Below are 25,324 nucleotides of genomic sequence, written 5' to 3'. Positions count from 1 at the left end.
GAGGCACCATAATACCAGATTTCAAGGCATAATAGAGGGCAGTTATAATCCAGACTGTCTAGTACTGGCACAAAAACAGACGGCTAAACAAATGGAGCAAGATAGAAACTCCAGAAATCAACCCATGCATCTACAACCAACTTATCTTTGAGGTAGGAGCTAAAATCAATTCCTGGAGCAAGGACAGTCTCTTCAACAAATGGTGTTGGGAAAACTGGATCTTCACATGCAGAAATATGAAGCAAGATCCCTACTTTACACTATACATAAAAACCCATTTAAAATGATTCAGAGACCTAAATCTATGACCCAATACCATCATAGAGTTCTTGGAAAAGACCCCATAGGCACAGACAATCAAAGCCAAAATTGACAAATGGGATTACATTAAATTGAGGAGCTTCTGCACTACAAAAGAAACATTCAGCAAAATGAAGATGCAACTGACAGAACGTGCAAAATTATTTGCAAAGTATGCATCTGATAAAGAATTAATATTCAAAATGTATAAAAAGCTCCAGTATCTCAACGACAGCCAAACAACTCAGTTCAGAAATGTGCAAAGGACTTTAACAGCCATTTTTCAAAAGAGGAATCCAAATGGCTAACACACACATGAAAAAAATGCTCAAGATTGCTAGTCTTCAGGGAAATGCAAATCAAAACCACATGAGGTCTCACCTCACCCTCGTTAAAATGGCCTTCATACAGAAATCAACAAATAACAAATATGATGGGGATGTGGGGGAAAGGTATCCTAATCCACTGCTGGTGGCAATGAAAGCTGGTATAGCCAGTGTGGAATATAGCATGGAGATACCTCAGAAATCCAAATATTGACTTACCATATGGCCCAGCCATCCCATTTCTGGGAATTTACCGAAGGAAAATGAAATCAGCAAATAAAAGAGTTATCTGTACCCCCATTTATATTGCAGCTCAATTCACAATAACTAATATATCAACTCAACCCAAATGTCCATCATCTGAAGACTGGATAAAGAAATTATTGGATATGTACACCATGGAATACTACACACCAGTTAAAAAAATGAAATCCTGTCATTTGAAAAAAATGGATGAATCTGGAAAACATCATATTTAGTGAAAAAAGCCAGTCCCAAAAGGGCAAATGCCATATATTCTCCCTGATCTATGCTTACTAATAGAGCACCTAAAAGATAATTTATAGAAGTGAAATTGACACTTTGAGATGTGATGTCTTTGAATAGCCCTTGTCTTAACTGTTGAGGAGCAGTTTTTTTTCATACTATTTATTGAATTCTTTAATTAGTATGGAGTTATTCTTATGTGTATAAAGTTAACTGAAAATAGCTCTTAATAAAAAAATAAGAATGGGAATAGTAGAGGGAGGAGAAAGATGGGTGGAAGTGCAGGTGGAATGGCATGTAGTTTTGGAAGAATCACTGTTTCTAAAGTTGTATTTATAAAATGCTTGAAATTTGCATACCTTAAATAAAAGGTTTCTTGGCAAAAAAGAAGATATATAAGCCCTCCTATTGCTGCTCAATGAAACCTTTCTGTTCTTTTCAGAGCAAGCAGGATCTGATAACTAAGAATCCAGAGTTAATAGTGATGGTGGCACAGGTGTGTGCATATCAGGGCTTCTAGTGGGCTTTATGCTTACAGGTGAAAATAAATTGGATGCCATAATATACTCACTCAATACGTATCTATTCTGTGTCTGCTCTGTGTGAGTCAATCTCTTGGGATGTAAGGATGCAGACCTGAAGATTTCTTTCTCTGTCCATTACTATACTGAGGCCCTCTAGAAACATCTTTCCCTTATTACTCCAAGAGCACACTAACCATTCCTTGTGAATCCCCTCTTGCCTCTCTACACTGTGCTCACATGTGATCATCCCCTCTCCAAGCATCAGTCTCATCTATTAAATACCTACAGGAGTATTGAAAAAGATAAGCATTATCATATATTGAAAATCAAGCAATGGCCTTTATTAAAACACTCGAAATTTGCATGCCTACTTCAAACCAGTGCATAAATGTTAATTTTATGTTTGGACAAGTTTTATGAGTGGAAACAAATAAAAAAATAAAATGAACTAACAATTAGTAACTCTCCCTGATCAATAAATTAGTGAGAAGTTTATTGATATTTTGATATTTCTTCCAGAACGCACTCATGACTTTAAAAATGATGTCTGATATCCTAAATCAGGAGATATGAGAAAATGAAATTTGTGTGTATTATCCCAAACAAGGTTCTGATTTTACTTGTTTGTGTTTTAGAAGCAAATATAATAACAGGAAAGTCGTTTGAGAAACTCTGAGTGTTGTGCATATCTGAGCACTGGACATGCCATTACTTTGAGAATTTAATAGCTTTTTCAGACACTATCTGCAGTTCTTTGATGATTATTGTTATACATAACTGGAAGATCATGAAAGTCTTTTACTCATTTAAAAGTTGTGTAATTCTATGGAAGCATGCATGACAAAAACAAGTTTCCTAGATTTAATTTGTCAGGTGTGCTATAAAAGAATTCATTTCTTATAGAGCAACAAATTCAGAAAAATTAGAATCAGTTACCTGTAATAACAAGGAATATCAGAAGATACAGAAGATACTATCCAAGAAACGTAGCTATTTTTTTCAATTGGACATAACATTATAGGATAATTTATTTAAGGATAAGTTAATAGGATATGAGAGTATACAAAGCATGGTCTCATGTTTAATTGAAACATCTTACCAAAATAAAGGAACAAATAATTTTGTTGTTTTTGGTATTGCAGACTTTAGAAATATTCAAGTCATTGACACTTTTTAATTTCTATCTCCTCATAATTTTGAGAGTTTATATATTCTGGTATAGTTTCATTTTCTGTTCTTAATAAGGACTCTGCTAGTATTAATCATTTCTTTATAGCGGAGAATATAATGAGCCACTATTTCAAAGCCCATTAGAAAACTAAAAAAGAACCAATATTAGAATGCTGCTATTGATGTTTCCAAAGTCGACATAGCTATCACACTATCAGATGGAAGTGGTAAATGATATGTGAAATTAGAGCTAACACTGAGAATCACTGAGTGATTTGATATTAAAAATCACAAAAACAATTTGAGGTTAAAATGCAAAAAAAACCTTACTAATGTTATTTATATTATATATTTTAACTGTTTTTATTATTTAGAGAGTTCTATTATGAGTTTTTATAATGTTATTTAATACTCAGTGCTTTATGGTGTTATTAGAATTACATTATGAGATATGACTAATTCTGTATCTTTTATGCTCATATATATTCAACATGCATTTATACAAATACACCATCTTTTTAAAAAAAAATATTTATTTGAAAGGCAGAGGGGGGGAGAGAGAGAGAGAGAGGGGTTTTAGATCTACAGGTTTACTCCCCAAATAGGCACAATGGCCAGAGCAGGACTGATCTGAAGCCAAGAGCCAGGAGCTTCTTCCAGGTCTCCCACATGCGTGCAGGGGCCCAGGTACTTGGATCATTTTCTACTGTTTTCCCAGATCGTAGCAGAGAGCTGGATTGGAAGTGGAGCAGCGGAGAATCAAACCAGTGCCCAGTGGGATGCCAGCACTGCGTTGGCCCCCAAAATGCCATCTTAAGACAAACATACAACCCCAAAGTGTTTTTCTAAGTGCTTACATGTGAGGAAAGGTATATTTTAGATCAAAGGAAGTAGCTGGGACCTTAATAGCATGAGTTGAAAGTATTAAATTTCCAGTTTTTATACTACACAGAGCAGTTAAGCTATTACATAAATACGAGAAAATCCAATCACCACTTTCCAGTTTTACCCTTCCTGTTCTTACTAGTAATGTGATTGAATTACGTTTGTGGTGATGTGGACGGTTTTAAAGAAGGCAGTATTCAGGCTGTTCTTACTTTATTTAAATACCTTCCTGCAAGTGTATCCCAAGGCTAACAGTTATTCCAGGGCTGTAAAACCTTCTAATAGGATCCATGCTTTTTCTTGGTCTGGAAATTAAAATATCAACTTAATTAATACTCTTTGCTGCATTCCTTAATGCAACATTTACTTTGAGGTGTTTCCATTTGAAATTGTTCTGTGTCTAATAAGGGGTATACCAAAATGTAAACGTAGATGTAGCCAATAGTTTGTTACTACAGCAACCACAGAAAGCCCAGGATACCTTTTCATAGGAGCCACAGAACTTGTTTGGAGATTGTTGCTGTTTCCTATCCTACATACACCCCACAGTCATCCCACAAATATTTAATCAAATGCCTCTTGTACATCAGACTGTATTCTAGGTGCAGGGAACACAGCAAAGTAAAACCTCAGCTCTTGAGTCTATATAAGTAGAGGTATAAAATATCTCTGGCACCCTTAGGGAAAGGGCATGGGTAAATTCAGTACAAAGCACAGACACTGGAGATCAGCAGTTCAGAAGGGAAAGGTACAGGAAAAAAATGATGTGTGCTAGGAAGAGAATGAGGGACCGTGCTCTCTGAATCAGTGACGAAGCTTAGTCACCTAAGACTCAGGCAGCTCTTCTTCCCGAGTCTCCTTCTCTCATTTTCTGACTGCTTTCTCATTTTCTTTAACTTCAAACACTGGAGACCCTGGGACCTTGTTCTACATTTATCTTCATGCTGGCTAATTTCTTTCAGATCCATGATTTTAAAAATTATCTGTATTTGCTGATGCTCACATCGACAGCTCCAGCTCAGATATCTTTTCTGCACTGCAGATTTTTATATCTGTCACCCATTCCACACATCTCTACCTCAATCACTGATAGGCCCATCGTATTTAACACATCTAAAGTCTGGATCATGAGCTCCCCTCCCCCACCCACCCACAGCTCCTACATTAATTTGGGCACCCTGATTCTCTGTACAGATCATTAAATGTAACACCATTCACCCAACTGCTCAGGCCAAACACCTTGCAGATACCCTGAACTCTTTACTCTCTTACCTCACATTCAATCTGTAAGAAAATCCTTAAAATATGCCCTTGATATCTTCACTAATAGCCTAATCCAAATTCACCATCATCAATCAAATGAATCAGGTTTTGAAGTAAACTTCCCAACTAACTTCTGCTCTTGCTCTTCCAGGGTTTCACGGGTTTGGAATTGATCCTTTTACACTATTAATAATTAGTACCCATTCTACTCAAAAGTGAAGAAGGCCATCATGTTGCACTTTAAAATATCTGTAGTGTTTGCTCAATCTGGAATCTCTAGAACCTAAGCTATCTGCATCCTTGTACACTAAATCCTGGTTCTTTCCCCTTAACCTAACTGACGTAGCTGATTTTACTCCCTCACCTGTAACACCAGGTTCATTTTCTGCCTCAGAACCTTTGTTCATGCTGTTCCCCACGTCTGAGCCTTCCTCCCACATACATGCATGCTTTTTCCCTTTATGTCATAGGAATCTCTATTCAAATACCACCAAGGGGAGGGACTCATGACCACACACTATATTACTCTTTCCAGTTGCTTTATTTTTATAACTTGCTTTCTATATTTTATTGTACCCTGATGCTATGTTATATGCTAATCTTTTTCCTCTTATTGATTCATTATCTAGATACTCTATTAAACGCAAGTACCACAAGAATGCTGAAAGTTTGTCTATTTTTAATGAATGAACATTTAAGTGAATTAAACTTCTAAAGTCTACAGCTGATACCCTAGGATTAGTATCTACCAATAGGGCAATGACAAGTTCTGGCTTTCTTCCCACTTTGTCTCCATTACTGCCAGAAATTCTAAGATTTGAAGCACAAGATGAATGGAACATTTGTTTTTAAGAAACTCAGAGTCTCAGCAATAAATACCTTATTTTAAATGTTATATCATATTAATAAACTGACATGCCCATGTTCTAAGGCAATTATTAATTTCTCAGTGTAGTTAAGTAATACATTCTAGAATACTTGTAAAAACAATGTAACATATTCTAGTGTTATAAAAACTAATGTTCAAATAGAAGATATCACCCTGTCAACCTCAGAACCCAGTAGATAATGTGTGTGTGTGTGTGTGTGTTGTAAAAGTATAGAATGAGGAACTGATAGCAGCCCACTGTTTTTTAAAAGTAAAATTGCTATTTCTGGTTCATCACTTTTTCTTTGCTTTTCTGTATCCCTGTCACAAAGCAGAAAAATATCACTCAAACGTCTATACTTTCTGATAAAACATGCCAATCAAAATGAATGAATTTCATATTACTTTCAAGAATAGTTGTTTGGGTTTCAAATATCTTATGAGTCTATTATTTAACTTTGACAGCCTCTGATGTTGTTTTACATGGTGATTTCGTGCTTTACTTTTTTTTTTAAAGATCAGCATTCAGGCAAATTAATTTACCTTAATGAAAGTTAATTCAGACAATTTAATTCATCTTAATGCAGTTAAATACAATAAGAATAGACAGTTGGGGTAATTAAAGTGAAATTAAATTTATTTGACTTAGCCTACCACTTGTATTAGACTTAGAGGACACCTGTTCTTATATAGGATATGAGCCGATTTAGAACATTTGCATAGAGTGTACTTTGAAATTATCATGAGCTAGTATGAGAGGGGAATATATTTAAAACTCTTTGAGTCTGATGCAGTGCTTTTGAACGCTTCCTGAGCATGTCAGCTATTTGATGAGACATGCATTATTGCTTTTCTACTTACATTTGCATAACCACTTTTAAGCAAAAGAAATTGCATGATTTTAAACTTGATTATTAAAAGAAAATCTTTTTAAATGGGTTATTACTGAATTTTCATTGACTAATTTTTGGAGCACCATATATTAATAAAACACAAAGAGCATTGAGAAATTCAAAGGGCAGTTTATACAGCATGTTGTTTCCCCTTTAGGAAATGATGCCACATCTATTGTCAACTGTCTTCATATTTTGGGACAGACTTTGGATGCAAGGTAAATGGATTAATATGTTCTAGATGAGTCAATATAAAAATGTTATAGTAGAATGTTAAATATATTAAGGACATAGAATCTTGATTTTATTTGAAATTGTAGTAAAGACTTTAGTACAGGGAAAAATAAAAAAGTTTTGAAAATAAGTATTACAGTTGCAACTTGTTTTGTAATAATACATAGGTTATTTTAATTTCTGTGGCAGCTAGGAATATAACTAAAGATTGATTTGGGAACACATCAAGTGAGGGGAAAAGGATGAACTGCCAACTCCAAGAGGTTTTATTCATTTCCAGGCATAGTAGATGTCCTGAACACTCATTATAGCATTTAGCTTTATATAAAGCATAAGAGTTTCATTTTCATTTTACAAATGAGAAAGGAATACTTATAATTAGACAATAAGCTCAAGGACAGACAAATCTCCAAGACTGTACTTTATAACTCTACCTATTAACTATTTGACTAGAAATCCAGCTTCCTTATCAAATTAAAAAAAAATCAGTTTATTTAATGCAAATTGACTAAGCCATTAAGCCACACATTTAGTTCACGTAGTATCCAGTTAAAAACAATATTCTGTGATTCACTTTGATTATACATCCTTGTGTTTAAGTTTTTATGTAAGGTACTTTCTGAAATCAATAAAGAAAAAAACACCACAGTATACTTGTTTTTCCTACCAGAAATAAATAGTTCTATTAGCGTATCGCTTCAGGACAAAAGTCAGCCTTCACTGGTTTTAGAAAAGACTTAATTCAGACTCATAGAATGGTAGATGTCCTAAACAGCACTCTAGTCTCAAAATCAGCCCAAGAGAGTATTTCAGGCATGGAAAGCCAAGACACTGTGGAAAAAAAACAAAACAAAACAAAAAAAAAAACAACAACAAAAAACAAAAAAACAAACCACAACAAACAGACCAAAGAAACATAAATGAAAGTTCTCTGTGAGTGAGATCCCAGCAGAAAGAACAGGCCATCAAAGAAGGAGGTACCTTTCTCTGAAGGGAGGAGAGAACTTCCACTTTGACTATGGCCTTGTCTAAATAAGATAGGAGTTGGCGAACTCAAGAGGCTTCCATGGCCTTGGCAACTCATGACAAGAGCCTAGGGTGATTACTGACGTCATAAATAAGAGTGTCAATTGTTAAATCAACAACAAGAGTCACTGTGCACTTACTCCTCATGCAGGATCTCTGTCCTTAATGTGTTGTACAATATGAATTAATGCTATAACTAGTACTCAAACAGTACTCTATACTTTGTGTGTCTGTGTGGGTGCAATCTATTGAAATATTTACTTAGTATATACTAAGTTGATCTTCTGTATATAATGATAATTGAAAATGAATCTTGGTGAAGAATGGGATGGGAGAGGGAGTGGGAGATGGGATGGTTGCGGGTGGGAGGGAGGTTATGGGAGGAAAAGCTGATATAATCCAAAAGTTGTACTTTGGAAATTTATATTTATTAAATAAAAGTTAAAGAAAAGGCTTAATTGCTACCTTTTAAAGCACATTTTTTTTTTATGTAACTTGGTATAGCATAGTGGCATTAAATATATCTTTGATACTTGCTGCCTCAGGAAACATTCTCATTTTGTTGGAATTGGGATTAACTAAACCAGTTGAGGAGCTGGTTATATATATATATACACACACATATGTATGTATGTATATGTATATATATGCATATATATAGTTATAAAATAGATATTCTCAGGATTTGTGATGATGGTTGGAAAGCAAAGCATTAGCATAAGCCTCTGCTCCATTGTCCTAATGAAGTTGGCTATGAAGGCACCTGGCAAGGCCATTTACCAGGCAGTGTTCCTGTATCTTCAAGTGTATCTTTAGAAATTATTTTTAACTTGATTTAAAACATGGGTTAACTAGACAGATGCCATATTGGAGAAGAAAACTTAGCATGGTGCTGTGTTTTATTTGTGTTTCATTTGTCCCCCCTCATTTCCTCTCTAGGACTGTGATGAAGACAGGCCTGGAGAGTGTTAAAAGTGCTCTCAGAGCCTTTCTGGACAACGCTGCAGAGGATCTGGAGAAGACGATGGAAAACCTTAAGCAGGGCCAATTCACCCACACCCGAAACCAACCCAGAGGTGTCACTCAGATTATCAATTACACCACAGTGGCTCTGTTGCCAATGCTGTCATCATTATTTGAACATATTGGCCAGCATCAGTTTGGAGAAGATCTAATATGTATGTAAATCTTGGAAACTCATTCTTGGCACAATACAATCAGAATTGTCAAAGCCACATCTAAGTTATTCACATGCTGCTTATACATGTAAATACTTGTTTTAAACAAAATAGTATAGGTTGACATTTGAGTTGCAGAAGCCATTCTTATAGGAAATGATTGGTGAATTGCATGAACTCAGAGAGAACTGGTGAGGTGCTGCTTATGGACTATAACTTCCACATTGTTGAAACGCAGGTTCCAAATTGTACTATTTCTACAGTACCTCTTATCATGTGAATTTTCTCATGCAGTTGAATCATATGATTTGTAATATTAAATGTATCTGCATTGGTTCTAAGACAAAGAAGATGGTTTCCAATCTTTCAACTACTGAGTTAAAGTCTGTCTTGGTAATTGATCTTTTAGGGTGGTTCAGTACTATCTGATTTTAGGTTTCAGCCAATTTTCATGCAGCGAAACTAGAATTCTATGATTAGTAAAATACCCCTGAATTACAACCACTGAGTGGAGAAAATAACACAGGAACGGTCCTAACTTCCTGCTCTCCTGCTGATAGGAATAGCAGACAAGATGTGAGCCCTTTTCACATTGTAGGTTCTCCAAGTGATGAGCAGCTCTGTGTAAAAACCACCGTGAAATTCAGCAGATGCCTCAACTTCCACTTACAGAACTTTTATGTTAAGCAGTAGGAACAGTGTGCACGTGGCAACAGGTCTGTGGGAAAGGATGATTTATTCATTCATGTCATGGTGTATCCATTAGGAAATGTTAGCAGATTAGAAATTAAGAATTCTTAGATTTCCGAGTAGTTTAAACATACCTTATTGAATAATAGGTTATCTATAAGGTTTTCTTTCATTTCTAACATCAGAAACTAAAAGTGACTTACTTTTGCCTTCAGTGTCAAGTCATTAAAATGAGTAACCGACTATATACTCAGGTGTTCTCATTTGAGAGTTATGGTGAAAGATAGAGTCCTTATATACCATCAGAACAGGAATCAAAATCTACCTGTGTTCATACTCCCCCTATGCTGGGGTGTTCTTGGACAAGTCTCTGTTCTTGCATAAATCCTTTATTCTCCTACATAGAGAAAAATTAAAAGAAAATTCTGAGAATGTTTTGAATAGAAATAGCACATTCTTCAGAATGCTTTCAGTTCTGTAAAGAAAAGGATTTTGAGAAAAGCATTTTATATTTCACGTTGTAATCTATTTTTTTTCTTTTCTGAGTGTTAAAATATTACAATTCCTTTTATGTGTAATTTTAGTTTTAGCCTAAGATTTCTCAGAACAGTGTATAAGTGTGTTCGTTTTCAAGTGAGATTCTCTTTTTCTTCAGTGGAAGATGTACAGGTGTCTTGTTATAGAATCCTGACTAGTTTGTATGCTTTGGGAACCAGCAAGAGTATTTACGTGGAGAGGTAAGATTTTTTTAAAGTTTAACGTTGTATAAATAGCTGTTTCAAGTTTTTTAACTATTTATTTGGATAGTATTTGGTTTATAACTTTTTTCATACTTATAAAGTAAACCAGATTGATCTATTAAATTACTTGGAAGAAATTAGATAATATGTAAGTAAATATGAATTGATGTAATAGAGAAAGTTGAGTTATGCAAAACAGTAAAGCAGTGATGGTAAAAACTATATTTAATGTAAAGTTTAAACTTAGGGTATACATGAGTCTTACGAAAGTCTCTGCTAGCACAATTTTTCATCATATCTTAGAAATACAAATTAAGCATGAATATAAACAGCTATTTAAGAAAGTAAGTTTCTTTTTTCTCTCAGGAGAGAGTGGTTAACAGTGCCAAATGATGTGAACAGGCGAAGCATGAATAGGTGTTCCATTGAATTAAAAATCAAAAATCTCTGGCAACTTCAGAAAGAAATTTCTGTGTACTAGAGAAGAAGAACAGTGAGGTTTTTAAAAGGCTAGACTAAGTAAAAACAAATACTGACAGAAGATTTAATATTGAACAGATGTGAATCTCCCTAAATTATTTTATAATTAATTACCATACATTTTCAAGTAGAAAATTTATAATGGAATTTGACAAAATAATTCAGAAGTTCAAAGAATGAACTTGTGAGGCTAGCCAGTAAAGTTTTAATTAGAAAAAAAGTAACGAAAAGATCATCATTTGCCCTACCAAGTATCAACGCTTATGAAGCTATAATCATTAAAATAGTGTGACAATTATGTAGAGGTAGGAACTTTGATCAGTTAAAAAGGACGGTTGGGTTCACTCCCAATTGGAAATTTTGTGTACATTTTAAGGTTAACTGTTTTCATGTAATTTATGTGTTTAAAAATTATTTTATACTAAAGAAGTATTATAATTTATTGTTGTTTTTTATTTTTCATCAACATAAGGCTAATGTACATTTATCAGTTCCTGCATACACTTATGCTTATTTCCTTTTGCCATCTTCTTAGAATTTGAAATTATAAGTTAAATGGTATGCATATATTAAATGATTATAATACTCATTTCACCATTTTTCAGCACAAGTAAATTTACATTTTCAATTATTGTAAACAAATGTCATTTTTTCACATTTTCTACTTTATTAACTTTTTTATTACTTAAAAATGTAGTTCAACTCTTTAATTGAACAACATTTTAATATTGGAGTCCTAGTTGTATTTTCTAATGCATTTCACAACCAGCTAATTACTATTTTTTATATTTACTTTGTTGTTTGCATTTCTTTATCCTATGCATTGCCTTTTTTGTCTGTCATCTATTTTTAAATTAATGTGTTGTCATACTATTTTGTAATTACCATTTTGCTTATAAAGTGATTCCTCTCTTGCTGCCTATTCCTCCAGTTTATATGAGTTTTGGCTGTTTATGGCTTCATAACATTCATATATAAGACATTATATGCATACAGTGTTTTGTGATATGAAAATTTTGAATTTTAATATAATCAAATCTACTAACTTTTCCACCTACGTCTCCTCTACATAATTTTGTGTCTTGAAAAAGGCTACACTTATAGGAGAAAAACATTCAGATGTTCTTCTAGAATTTTCATGTTTTCAGTTTTTTACATTTAGCTTTTTGATCTCCATGTTCTTACTAAATATTCAATAAAAGTGAACCAGAGCTGACCTGTCATATATTTTATATCTATGTATAGAGAGAAACTAAACCTAAACTAATAAGTAATTCAATACCTGTGAGTTGCAGGTCATGTGAGCAAATGCACAGTGTTTAGAACTAGAGGGTCAGAAATTTATCTTTCAAAAAGTGACTTTTATGCAACAGAAAGCAGTAGAAGATAAATCAATTGTAGATAGGTACATGTCTGGCAGCTTCCATTATCTCAATGAAGTAGGGCTTGATTTAGGGTTAATATTATTAGCAATATTATTATCTCTCTTTTAAATTATAAAGTTGCTAATTTTAATTTATTCAGTTATTCAAATGCAAGGCATAAACAGTAAATTTTTCCCACTTATAGGCAACGTTCTGCATTAGGAGAGTGTCTGGCTGCTTTTGCTGGTGCCTTTCCTGTAGCATTTTTGGAAACTCATCTCAACAAACATAATATTTACTCTATCTACAATACTAAGTCTTCACGAGAGAGAGCAGGTAATGCAGAAGCAAGTGCAGTGTTTGAGATACAAAGCTAAAACGTAAGGGCATGCACTGTAGTTTCGTGCAGTGATTTTCAATGAGCTGTTTTTATGATCTTCAATGCCTTTGTTCTTAAATGTTATTATTTGGTAATGTTGTTGTAATTTTTTGAATACTATGTACCATTCCCCTAAGGTTTCTAGAATAAAAATTATTTTGTTTCTTTTAAGTAAATCAGGCAAATTAACAGTATCAAGAACTAAACAAAATAATCAGTAAATTTGGAGAAAATAAATCAATCTGATTTGTGATTCCATTATCGCTTAGTCAGCAAGATTATAACATTTATTGCACTGATGGATTTGGAACCTTCATTATTCTTTGTTCATCAGATGAGTTTGCCTTATTGGGACAATTTTATTCCATGCAATTTTTAAAAATGTTTGGTTCCATATTGTCATTTTAAAAATTTAGAAATGTATAAATCCAAAACACACATGGTCAATACTTGAACTTGCACCTGGCCCTAGCATGTGTATCCCTAAGATTTGTGTGTCTGTATATACACTGAATGTCTTTGTACACATATTCATGACTTGTGTTACATTCTAATTGGAAAAAATCTGATTTTTGCTAGGTAAATAGGCCCATTATTTTCATATTTCCAATTAGAAAAGCTTTTAAAGCTATTGCTAATGATTTCAATGATTGGACTTTGAAAACATGCTAGAATTATTAATTAGGATTTGAACTGAATTAGCAATAAAATAGAAATTTCTTATTTTTATAATCAATACGCTGAAGCAATCAAAGCTTAGTTTTCTGAGCCTGCATATTCCACAAATGCCATCTGGTTGAATTTCTTCCTATTTGCTTTCCTCTGATAAAGTAGATTGAAATTTAGTTGTTTTGCAATAGCACTAAAGTGTTCTCAAAACTTGAGCAAGGACTGTTTTTGGTCTGCGAATGTATACTTTCCTGTTAATGGACTTATATCTTAGTATAACTCATGTATTTATGGAAGCTGCTGGTTTTACTGTTTTTAATATTAATTTTATCAAGGAAAAACTGTTAATAACTTGAATGATCATTTAATTTACCTATTTTGTAATTCTGAATTTATATGTGAGATGAAGCTAAGGAAAATTATGTTGAATTTGCTTTAGTGATTCATAATTTTCCATATATACATGTAACATATAGTCCATAGTAATTCGTATTAGACAAATTTGTATTAAACAAACTCATAATTTTCACAATATATTTGTAAGTAGTTAGTCAAAATTGGTTGTTTGTGAATTACTAATATTCTGTGTAAACATATAAAGAATTGTCTTATCAATAAGCCATTTTGATTGGTTAATTTATGTGCTAGAAATCAACAGTGAAGCAGTTTTGTTAATCCATTATTGAATTATTATTAATTCACTAAGTAAACACACAAAGCAGATAATTTACTCTTATATTTCTATCAATACCTTATTTGCATAACAAAGTAAAGGAATTAAATTTAATAAATTCTTGGCTTTGTAGCCAATTATTCAGTTAATAATTTTGTGACATGAACTCTGCTGAGTGAAGGAGATATGATACAAAGATGAATAAGATTTGATTATTTTCCTAAAAGAGTTTTGTGTTGCATCAGATGGAGAGGGATGGATAAACATAAGTGATAAAATTCAGAATAAAGTCCATTGAGGATACAGAAAAGCAGTATGAGCTGAGAATATCTGGAAAGATTTGACAAACTTAATATGAGTCTTGAAATTGGCAAGAGTGAACCTTTGATTTATTAGAAGAATCTTCAAGCAGTTTGAAATACTTGGAAATGCTTCCAAAAGAGAAAAGAGCAAATGATGAGATAAGAGGGGAAAGCCAGCAGGCGGGGAAGTAGGCTTTTTCTTTTGGAAAAAGAAAGGGGATCCTACCATTGCCAAAGGGATGATTTTTCTGGCTTCAAATGTGGAGTAACATGAATAGATTTTTATTTTAGAAATTTATCATGAAAGCAATAAGGAAGATTAAATGGTTGTGAGTCACCAACTAGAGACTTATTGTGTTAACTTGGAATAGAGATGGAAGAGCAAGGCCCCTTGGATGGAGTCCATGATGTATATAGTGATGGGGTTGTGGTAAAGGTAGATGTATCTCATGTGGGAGATGAAGGAGTATCATATCCTAGAAGCTCTCCCAGTTTTCTAGTCTGGGTTCCTGACTGGATAATGTTGTCCTCACCCAGTTAGTACATGGTCACAAAGTAGGCTGGAGAGAAAAGGAAAGGTTTACGTTTAGACCCATTGAGTTCTGGTGTGTTTTGAGACATCCGAAAGTAGGCAGAATTTTTTTGGAGAAATATGGATTGGAGAGTTAATAACATAGAACAGAAGTCCATGAGAATGGCTCCGATTGCCTAGACAAACATGTCAACTGAATAAAAGAGATAAGAATTAATGATGGAGCCCTAGAGAAAACTACCATTTAGAAGGTCAGCAAAGAGAAAAGAGTAAGTAAAGAACAGTGACACAATTCAGAAGAGAACCAGAAAGATCGAATGAACCGGTGTTAAGAAGGAGTTTTAGGGAAAGAGACTTGGTCAGTGATGTGAAAGCCACTGATAATGGTTGTAAAAGACTAAAGTCAGTGAGTGGTAGAAAGCAGAGTCTTCATTATGAGGGAATGAAAAGTTGCTTGGAAAGATAGGCAATCCAGGAAAGATGTGACCATATGGGGAAGAGGCATTAGAGAGGAAGAGACTAAAAGTATAGGGCTGAGTAAGTCCCTGTTGTACGGAAAACACCAGCAATATGAGTGGAACCATGAGCAGGGGCCTCAGAACTCCTTCCTCTGAAAATGGGGAAGGGAAACAAATGTGGGACCAGATGTAGACTTGTAGGAAATAAAAGCAAGACACTGGAGTTAAAGACATTTGGCATTTTGTTTAGTGAGTAGTAGGAGAAGTGACCATTTGGCAGCCTTAAGGGAATGGTGGTAGTATAGGAACTTGGGGAAAAGACACTTTGAAATACTGTCATGAGAAAAATGAGAAGACAGCTGGAGGCATACTGGACCTTGCTGAGTTTTCAAATTCAAAATTGCCTACACCAGATCATGACAATACTTTGATTGAATACATTCCATTTTTATGTATGCTCCTCCAGCTCTCAGTTTACCAGCCAATGTGGAAGATGTGTGTCCAAATATACCTTCTCTGGAGAAACTAATGGAAGAAATTGTGGAGTTAGCTGAGTCTGGCATCCGCTACACTCAAATGCCACATGTGATGGAGGTCATCCTGCCCATGCTGTGTAGCTACATGTCCCGGTGGTGGGAGCACGGGCCTGAGAGCAACCCTGGAAGGGCTGAAATGTGCTGTACTGCTCTGAACTCAGAGCACATGAACACACTGCTAGGGAATATACTGAAAATCATATATAATAACTTGGGAATTGATGAGGGAGCCTGGATGAAGAGATTAGCAGGTAAGATTTTGAAAGAAATGCACCTCGTAAATGTATTTTATTTCCAAAAAACCCTGAGATATGGAAGACTGGAATTTTCCTAGCATAATCTTTGTTAATATTGTCTTCTTTGCTCAAATATGTTAGCTCTATATGTCATGCTGTTCTTTAAAAAAAGTAGATATTGTCAGACATACAATCGCTTTCCATGTAATTTCTATTTTTAAGTAAATGTTTTCCTGATCTGACCATGTCTATAAGATTAATCAGTAAACAAACAAATAATGATGAGTAAAATCAGTAAATAATGATTTACTAGGATTCTGTAGACGGACAAAAGTGAAATGATCCACTCATGCAGTCTGTCCCTTGGGGAGTTGTAGGAGTAATCAAAAGATTAATCAAATATTTACAATTAAGCTTGTCTATCATTGCTATATTTATACCAAAAAAATGAAAGCAATCCATCAACTGTAGTATGACTAAATAGTTTATATACATCCTTATATTGCAATATCATTCCATCTTTTAACGTTAAGGTTTCAACACTGTTGTGTTCCTTGAAAAAATTGCTTTTAATAGAAGATGAAAATATTTTTTAAAATGAATTAAGAATGCTATATATGTTATATACACACTTGTGAGTTTATCTATTCATGAAAACTCCAAATTAATACATAATACCTTACTGTTTAACTTTTGTATTCTATGCATTTCCCCATTGTATTTGTATATATGTGAATTTCAGGGGAAATCTTTTTAATAATGGTCTACTCAGGCTTAAACAATATTTCTAAGGTTTATTTTATTTATTTAAAAGAGTTACAGATAGAGGAGAGGCAGAGAGAGGAAGGGGGAGGGGGCGTCTTCTAGCAGCTGGTTAATTTCCCAAATGACTGCAATGGCCAGAGCTGAGCTGATCCAAAGCCAGGAGCCAGGAGATTCTTCCAATTCTCCCACATGGGTGCAGGAGCCCAAGCACTTGGGCCATCTTTCATTGCTTTTTCAGGCACATTAGCAGGAAGTGGGATAGGAAATGGAGCAGCTGGGGCTTGAACTGGCACCTGTTTGGAATGCCAGTGCTGCAGGCGAGGGCTTTAACAAACTGCACCACAGTGCTGGTCTCTACTCAAGTTTAGACCTATTACTAATAACTACAACTATTATTTAAAAAGAGTGAAATATCACATATAATCTAACTCTTTAATTGGGCCAATGATGTGGATCCTTAAAGTGAGATAACTGCATAGTCTCATGAAATCAAATAGTGACTGTCTTGCTCTCTTACAAAAATGGCTATGGGAACTATTTCCATTTGGGAAATTTACTTCTTTGTGTGAAAAGAGTTGATTTCCAAAGTGAATTAAGTCTTTTTTCCTATTCTGAATTGGCTATCAATATCTTTTTAAAAACAAGAAAGCACATAGAATTCAATTCAGTAATCATTTTTGAACAGCAACAATGTAATTAAGTTTTGGACATGAAAAATGGCTTAGGCATGGGCTCTGTTCTCAATGAAGCCATGTGCTGGGGTAGCCAGGAGGCAGCCTTGAATTGTAGTACAATTGTAATTACACCATCTCATCATTTTAATAAATGTTTATACAGTGCAAAATATTAAAAAAATACTAATATCTGTCTTCAGTATTTTCCCAGCCTATTATAAATAAAGTAAAACCTCAGCTCTTGAAAACTCATTTTTTGCCCTTAATGGAGAAACTCAAGAAAAAGGCAGCCATGGTGGTGTCTGAGGAAGACCACCTGAAAGCCGAGGCGAGGGGGGATATGTCAGAGGCTGAGCTGCTCATTCTAGATGAATTCACCACGCTGGCCAGAGATCTTTATGCCTTCTACCCTCTCTTGATTAGATTTGTGGACTATAACAGGTATGATGTTTGCAAATTTGAATCTCCCTAATTCACTCATAACCTTTCTTGTCTTGTGTGTCCCTATTGAATTGTCTCATTCACTAACTACTTAGTCATGAGCTTGTTCTTGGTTATAATGCAACCCCTGTTTATAGATGAGCTAATTTCCACCGAGCATCTTAAAATTAAAATTGGAAATCTCATTCTAAAGTGTTGTGCCCTTTGCATATAAAAGCTACCAGTTTGATGGTTAATGGTGTTTTAAGTTGTTTGGTGTCACATTTATACACGGATGAGCTCTGTGGTCAGCAGATGTAACTTTGGGAGGGTGATTTTTGCTTTAAATTAACTTTAAGACATAACTGAGAACCACTTTATTTATATCCAGGGCCAAGTGGCTGAAGGAGCCCACCCCAGAAGCAGAGGAGCTCTTCCGCATGGTGGCTGAAGTGTTTATCTACTGGTCGAAATCCCACGTAAGACAGAGAATGTTGAGAGTGTCTGCTGTTAGGTTCATGATAAGGGCTTTTTAAATGCTATCTCAGCCGATATCTGTGATAGTGTTTCTCAGACTCATCTACTAGATTTAATTTAACAGTTGGAGAGAGAAACAGGGAGAATAAGTGAGAGAGAATAAACAGGTCCTCCTAGGAAGTATGAGGGAATATAAACCTTCTTTTGAGCTTTGTGATTTGTCTTTAAAACACCTCAGGAATGCTTTAATTATACTGCATACATGTTTTTATAGTTTGCCACTAAATCTTAAAATAATATTAAATTTGCATAATTTTACCCTCCAGCTTTCCCATCTTTTGGTATTTAGTATTATTTCAATTATTTAAAAAGCTTAGTTTTTTGCATCAGTTGTAATTCTATGCTGCTTTCTAAGTGGAAGACTCTGAAAAAGTAAAAATAGAAACTTCAACCTCAGATTTATCATCTGAGATACCTTCCCAGTATACTTCATTGGATTGTTATGAAAATCAAATTACTTTGAATAAACAATATTTTTAAAACATTGATATTTAATGTTTAGAATAGTACTATTTATTTCCTACACGTGTGTCTGTCAAACTCAATACAGAAACTTTATATAAAGATATACCAAAAACCACATAATCACACAGAAAGAGTTTATGAAATAATGACCTTTTAGCATGCAAATTTGTATCTTTACATTGAAATCTATTGTCTTTCATGTCATGGTAAATTAATTTAGAAACTTTATGTTTCTCTAGATAAAAGCAAATGATTTCTTATCCTAAGTAACTCACATTAGGTTATATATTATTATATCATGGAAGACCTTCTGAAGGAAAATTTAAAATCCAGAAGAAATCAATCCATCTTCAGCTGCCAAAGAACAAGGATGAATTTGTGACTTTTTTGTATTTTATTCTCTGTTGGTTACCCTCTATAGAATGTCTAATAGACAAATAGGATATGTCCAGGAAGAAATCTCTTTAAAAAAACTTAAAACTACCTGATTTTTTTCTTTCTTTCTTTTTTTTATTAAACTTTTATTTAATGAATATAAATTTCCAAAGTACAGCTTATGGGTTACAATGGCTTCCCCCTCCCAAAACTTCCCTCCCACCCACAACCCTCCCCTTTCCCGCTCCCTCTCCCCTTCCAATCACATCATGATTCATTTTCAATTCTCTTTATATACAAAAGATCAGTTTAGTATATGTTAGGTAACGATTTCAACAGTTTGCCCCCATATAGCAACACAAAGTGAAAAAAAAATACTGTTGGAATACTAGTTATAGCATAAATAAGAGTGTACATCACATTAAAGGCAGAGATCCTACATAATATTTTTTAAAAATTAATTAATTTTCTATGCCGTTTCCAATTTAACACCAGGTTTTTTTTTTTTCATTTCCAATTATCTTTATATACAGAAGATCGATTCAGTATATAATTAGTAAAGATCTCATCAGTTTGTACCAACGCAGAAACACAAAGTGTAAAAATACTGTTTCTGTACTAGTTATAGCATCACTGCACATTAGACAACACATTAAGGACAGATCCCACATGGGATGCAAGTACACAGTGACTCCTGTTGCTGACTTAACAATTTGACACTCCTGTTCATGGCGTCAGTAATCTCCCTAGGCTTTAGTCATGAATTGCCAGGGCTATGGAAGCCTTTAGGGTTCGCTGACTTTGATCTTATTCCGATAGGGTCACAGTCAAAGTGGAAGTTCTCTCCTCCCTTCAGAGAAAGGTACCTCCTTCTTTGATGGCCCCGTTCTTTCCACTGGGATCTCACTAACAGAGATCTTTCATTTAGGTCTTCTTCTTTTTTTCTTTTCCATGGTATCTTGGCTTTCCATGCCTACAATACTCTCATGGGCTCTTCAGCCAGGTCTGAATGCCTTAAGGGCTGATTCTGAGGCCAGAGTGTTGTTTAAGACATCTGCCATTCTATGAGTCTGCTGTGTATCCCACTTCCCATGCTGGATCTTTCTCTCCCTTTTTGATTCTATCAGTTAGTATTAGCAGACACTTGTCTTGTTTGTGTGACCCCTTTGTTTCTTAGACCTATCCAGGCCATCGAATGTGAACTGAAATTGATCACTTGGACTAGTGAGATGGCATTGTTACATGCCACCTTGATGGGATTGTATTGGAATCCCCTGGCACATTTCTAACTCCATCATTTGGGGCAAGACTGATTGTGCATGTCCCAAATTGTACATCTCCTCCCTCTCCTTTTCCACTCTGAAATTTAACAGGGATCACTTTTCAGTTAAAATTTAAACACCTAAGAATAATTGTGTGTTAATTACAGAGTTCAACTGTTAGTACTAGAACAACAACAACAACAACAAATACTAAAAAGGATAAAGTATTACATTGTACATCTAGAGTCAGGACAAAAGCTGATCAGGTCATTGTTTCTTATAGTGTCCATTTCACTTCAACAGGTTTCCCCTTTGGTGTTCAGTTGTCGCCGATCAGGGAAAACAAATGATATTTGTCTCTTTGGGACTGGCTTAATTCACTCAGCATGATGCTTTCCAGATCCTTCCATCTTGTTGCAAATGACTGGGTTTCATTGTTCCTTACTGCTGTATAGTATTCTATGGAGTACATGTCCCATAATTTCTTTATCCAGTCTACTGTTGATGGGCATTTGGGTTGGTTCCAGGTCTTAGCTATTGTGAATTGGGCTGCAATAAACATTAATGTGCAGATGGCTTTTTTATTAGCCAAATTAATTTCCTTTGTGTAAATTCCAAGGAATGGGATGGCTGGGATGTATGGTAGGGTTATGTTCAGGTTTCTGAGGAATCTCCAGACTGACTTCCATAGTGGCTTAACCAGTTTGCATTCCCACCAACAGTGGGTTAGTGTCCCTTTTTCCCCACATCCTCTCCAGCATCTATTGTTGGTAGATTTCTGGATGTGAGCCATTCTCACAGGGGTGAGGTGAAACCTCACTGTGGTTTTGATTTGCATTTCTCTGATTGCTAGTGATCTTGAACATTTTTTCATGTGTCTGTTGGCCATTTGGATTTCCTCTTTTGAAAAATGTCTATTGAGTTCCTTGGCCCATCTCTTCAGTGGGTTGTTTGTTCTGTTGTTGTGGATTTTCTTGATTTCTTTATCAACCCTTTATCTGTAGTATAGTTTGCAAATATTTTTTCCCATTCTGTCGGTTGCCTCTTCACTTTCCTGACTGTTTCTTTTGAAGTACAGAAACTTCTCAATTTGATGCAATCCCAAATGTTAATTTTGGTTTTGACTGCCTGTGCTCCTGGGGTCTTTTCCAAGAAGTCTTTACCTGTACCTATATCTTGCAGGGTTTCTCCAATGCTCTCTTTTAATTTGATGGTTTTGGGTCGTAGATTTAAGTCTTTAATCCACGTTGAGTGAATTTTTGTGTAAGGTGAAAGGTATGGGTCTTGCTTCGAGCTTCTGCACGTGGAAATCCAATTTTCCCAGCACCATTTATTGAATAGGCTGTCCTTATTCCAGGGATTAGTTTTGGATCTTTGATCAAATATAAGTTGGCTGTAGATGTTTGGATTGATTTCTGGTGTTTCTATTCTGTTCCATTGGTCTATCCATCTGTTTCTGTACCAGTACCATGCTGTTTTGATAACAACTGCCCTGTAGTATGCCCTGAAATCTGGTATTGTGATGCCTCCGGCTTTGTTTTTGTTGTACAAGATTGCTTTGGCTATTCGAGGTCTTCTGTGTGTCCATATGAATTTCAGCATTATTTTTTCCAGATCTGAGAAGAATGTCTTCGGTATCTTGATTGGTATTGCATTGAATGTATAAATTGCTTTTGGGAGAATAGACATTTTGATGATATTGATTCTTCCAATCCATGAGCATGGAAGATTTCTCCATTTTTTGGTATCCTCTTCTATTTCTTTCTTTAAGGTTTTGTAGTTTTCATCGTAGAGATCTTTAACGTCCTTGGTTAAGTTTATTCCAAGGTATTTGATTGTTTTTGTAGCTATTGTGAATGGGATTGATCTTAGAAGTTCTTCCTCAGCCGTGGCATTGCCTGTGTATACAAAGGCTCTTGATTTTTGTGGATTGATCTTATATCCTGCTACTTTGCCAAACTCTTCGATGAGTTCCAGTAGTCTCTTAGTAGAGTTCTTTGGGTCCCCTAAATAAACATATCATCTGCAAAGAGGGATAGTTTGAGTTCGTCCTTCCCGATTTGTATCCCTTTAATTTCTTTTTCTTGCCTAATAGCTCTGGCTAAAACTTCCAGAACTATATTGAATAGCAGTGGTGAGAGTGGGCATCCCTGTCTGGTACCAGATCTCAGCGGAAATGCTTCCAACTTTTCCCCATTCAATAGGATGTTGGCCGTGGGTTTTTCATATATTGCTTTGATTGTATTGAGGAATGTTCCTTCCATACCCAGTTTGCTTAGAGTTTTCATCATGAAAGGGTGTTGTATTTTATCAAATGCTATCTCTGCGTCTATTGAGAGAATCATATGTTTTTTCTTCTGCAGTCTGTTAATGTAGTGTATTACATTGATTGTTTTGCGGACGTTGAACCATCCTTGCATACCAGGGATAAATCCCACTTGGTCTGGGTGGATGATCTTTCTGATGTGTTGTTGCATTCTATTGGCCAGAATTTTATTGAGTATTTTTGCATCTATGTTCATCAGGGATATTGGTCTGTAATTCTCTTTCAATGCTGCATCTTTTTCCGGCTTAGGAATTAAGGTGATGCTGGCTTCATAGAAAGAATTTGGGAGGATTCCCTCTTTTTCGATTGCTCTGAATAGTTTGAGAAGAATTGGAGTTAGTTCTTCTCTAAATGTCTGGTAGAACTCAGCAGTGAATCCATCTGGCCCTGGGCTTTTCTTTGTTGGGAGGGCCTTTATTACTGTTTCAATTTCTGTGTCAGTTATGGGTCTGTTTAGGTTTTCTATGTCTTCCTGGCTCAATTTAGGTAGGTTGTATGTGTCCAAGAATCTGTCCATTTCTGATAGATTTCCCTGTTTGCTGGCATACAAGTCCTTGTAGTAATCTCTGATGATTCTTTTTATTTCTGTGGTGTCTGTTGTTATGTTTCCTTTTTCATCTCTGATCCTATTGATTTGGGTCTTTTCTCTTCTTTTTTTAGTTAGTTGGGCCAATGGGGTGTCAATTTTGTTTATTTTTTCAAAAAACCAGCTCCTCGTTTGGCTGATTTTTTGTAATTTTTTTTGGATTCAATCCTATTGATTTCTTCTTTGATTTTAATTATTTCCCTTCTTCTACTGGGTTTGGGTTTGGTTTGCTGCAGATTTTCTAGATCCTTGAGATGACTTGAAAGCTCATCTATTTGGTGCCTCTCCAATTTCTTGATGTAGGCACCTATTGATATAAATTTTCCTCTTAACACTGCTTTTGTTGTATCCCATAGGTTTTGGTATGTTGTGCTGTTATCCTCATTTACTTCCAGAAAATTTTTGATTTCTCTTTTAATTTCTTCTATGACCCATTGTTCATTCAGGAGCATGTTGTTCAATCTCCATGTGTTTGCACGTGCTCTGGGGATTCCCGAGTTGCTAATTTCCAATTTCATTCCTTTGTGGTCTGAGAAGCTGCATGGTATGATTCTAATTCTTTTGAATTTGCTGAGACTTGCTTTATGGCCTAGTATGTGGTCAATCCTAGAGAAGGTTCCATATACTGCTGAGAAGAATGTAAAGTCCTTAGATGTAGGATGAAATGTTCTGTAGATATCTGTTAGATCCATTTGGGCTATAGTGTCATTTAAATCTGCTGTCTCCTTGTTGATCTTCTGTCCTGTTGATCTGTCTATCTCTGAGAGTGGAGTATTGAAGTCCCCCAGAACTATTGTATTGGTGTCTAAGTCTCCCTTTAAGTCCCTTAACAAGTCTTTTAAATAAGCTGGTGCCCTGTGATTAGGTGCATATACGTTGATAATCGTTATATCTTCCTGTTGAATGGATCCCTTAATCATTAAATAGTGCCCCTCTTTGTCTCTCCTGACAGTTTTTGTGGTGAAGTTTATGTTGTCCGATATTAAGATGGCTACGCCCGCTCTTTTTTTCATTTCTGTTGGCATGGTATATCTTTTTCCAGCCTTTCACTTTCAGTCTGTATGGATCATTGTTGGAATGATGAGTTTCTTGTAAGCAGCAAAAAGATGGGTTTTGTTCCTTAACCCAATCAGCCAATCGGTGTCTTTTAACTGGACAGTTCAAGCCATTAACATTCAATGTGACTATTGAGAAGGAGTAACTTTGCCATGCCATTTGTCAAAGATATTTTCTAATATCTGGTTTGAGATTCTTGTGGTCTTTTGCTGTGAGGTTTCCTTCCTTTACCTTCTTTCATATTGGTTACCGTGTTTCTGTGTTTCTGTATGTAAGACATCTTTAAGCATCTTTTGCAGGGCTGGACGAGTGGCGACAAATTCTTTCAATTTCTGTTTGCTGTGAAAGGTCTTTATTTCACCTTCATTCACAAATGAGAGCTTTGCAGGATATAATATTCTGGGCTGGCAGTTTTTCTCTCTTAGTACCTGGGCTATATCTCGCCATTCTCTCCTGGCTTGTAGGGTTTCTGATGAGAAGTCAGCTGTAAGTCTAATTGGAGATCCTCTGAGAGTAATCTGGCGTTTCTCTCTTGCACATTTTAGGATCTTTTCTTTATGTTTCACTGTGGTGAGTTTGATTACGACGTGTCGTGGTGAGGATCTCTTTTGGTCATGTTTATTAGGGGTTCTATGAGCTTCCTGTA

General features: G+C 35.2%; 1 protein-coding gene across 1 annotated transcript in view; it reads left to right on the top strand.

Annotated features, from left to right (window-relative positions):
* Positions 1 to 25,324, top strand: part of RYR2 (ryanodine receptor 2) — a 776,922-nt gene that overhangs the window by 638,870 nt on the left and 112,728 nt on the right. The window contains exons 64-70 of the mRNA XM_062210679.1: positions 6,873 to 6,933; positions 8,915 to 9,153; positions 10,499 to 10,580; positions 12,633 to 12,763; positions 15,907 to 16,227; positions 17,852 to 18,092; positions 18,463 to 18,550. Of these exons, the coding sequence (XP_062066663.1) occupies positions 6,873 to 6,933; positions 8,915 to 9,153; positions 10,499 to 10,580; positions 12,633 to 12,763; positions 15,907 to 16,227; positions 17,852 to 18,092; positions 18,463 to 18,550 (1,163 nt within the window). The remainder of the gene's footprint in view (positions 1 to 6,872; positions 6,934 to 8,914; positions 9,154 to 10,498; positions 10,581 to 12,632; positions 12,764 to 15,906; positions 16,228 to 17,851; positions 18,093 to 18,462; positions 18,551 to 25,324) is intronic.

The sequence above is a fragment of the Lepus europaeus genome, chromosome 14 (genome assembly GCF_033115175.1).
Source record: "Lepus europaeus isolate LE1 chromosome 14, mLepTim1.pri, whole genome shotgun sequence".
Classification (NCBI taxonomy): domain Eukaryota; kingdom Metazoa; phylum Chordata; class Mammalia; order Lagomorpha; family Leporidae; genus Lepus; species Lepus europaeus.
The sequence above is the reverse complement of the archived record's forward strand: the minus strand, read 5'-3'. Positions and strand labels throughout refer to the sequence as shown.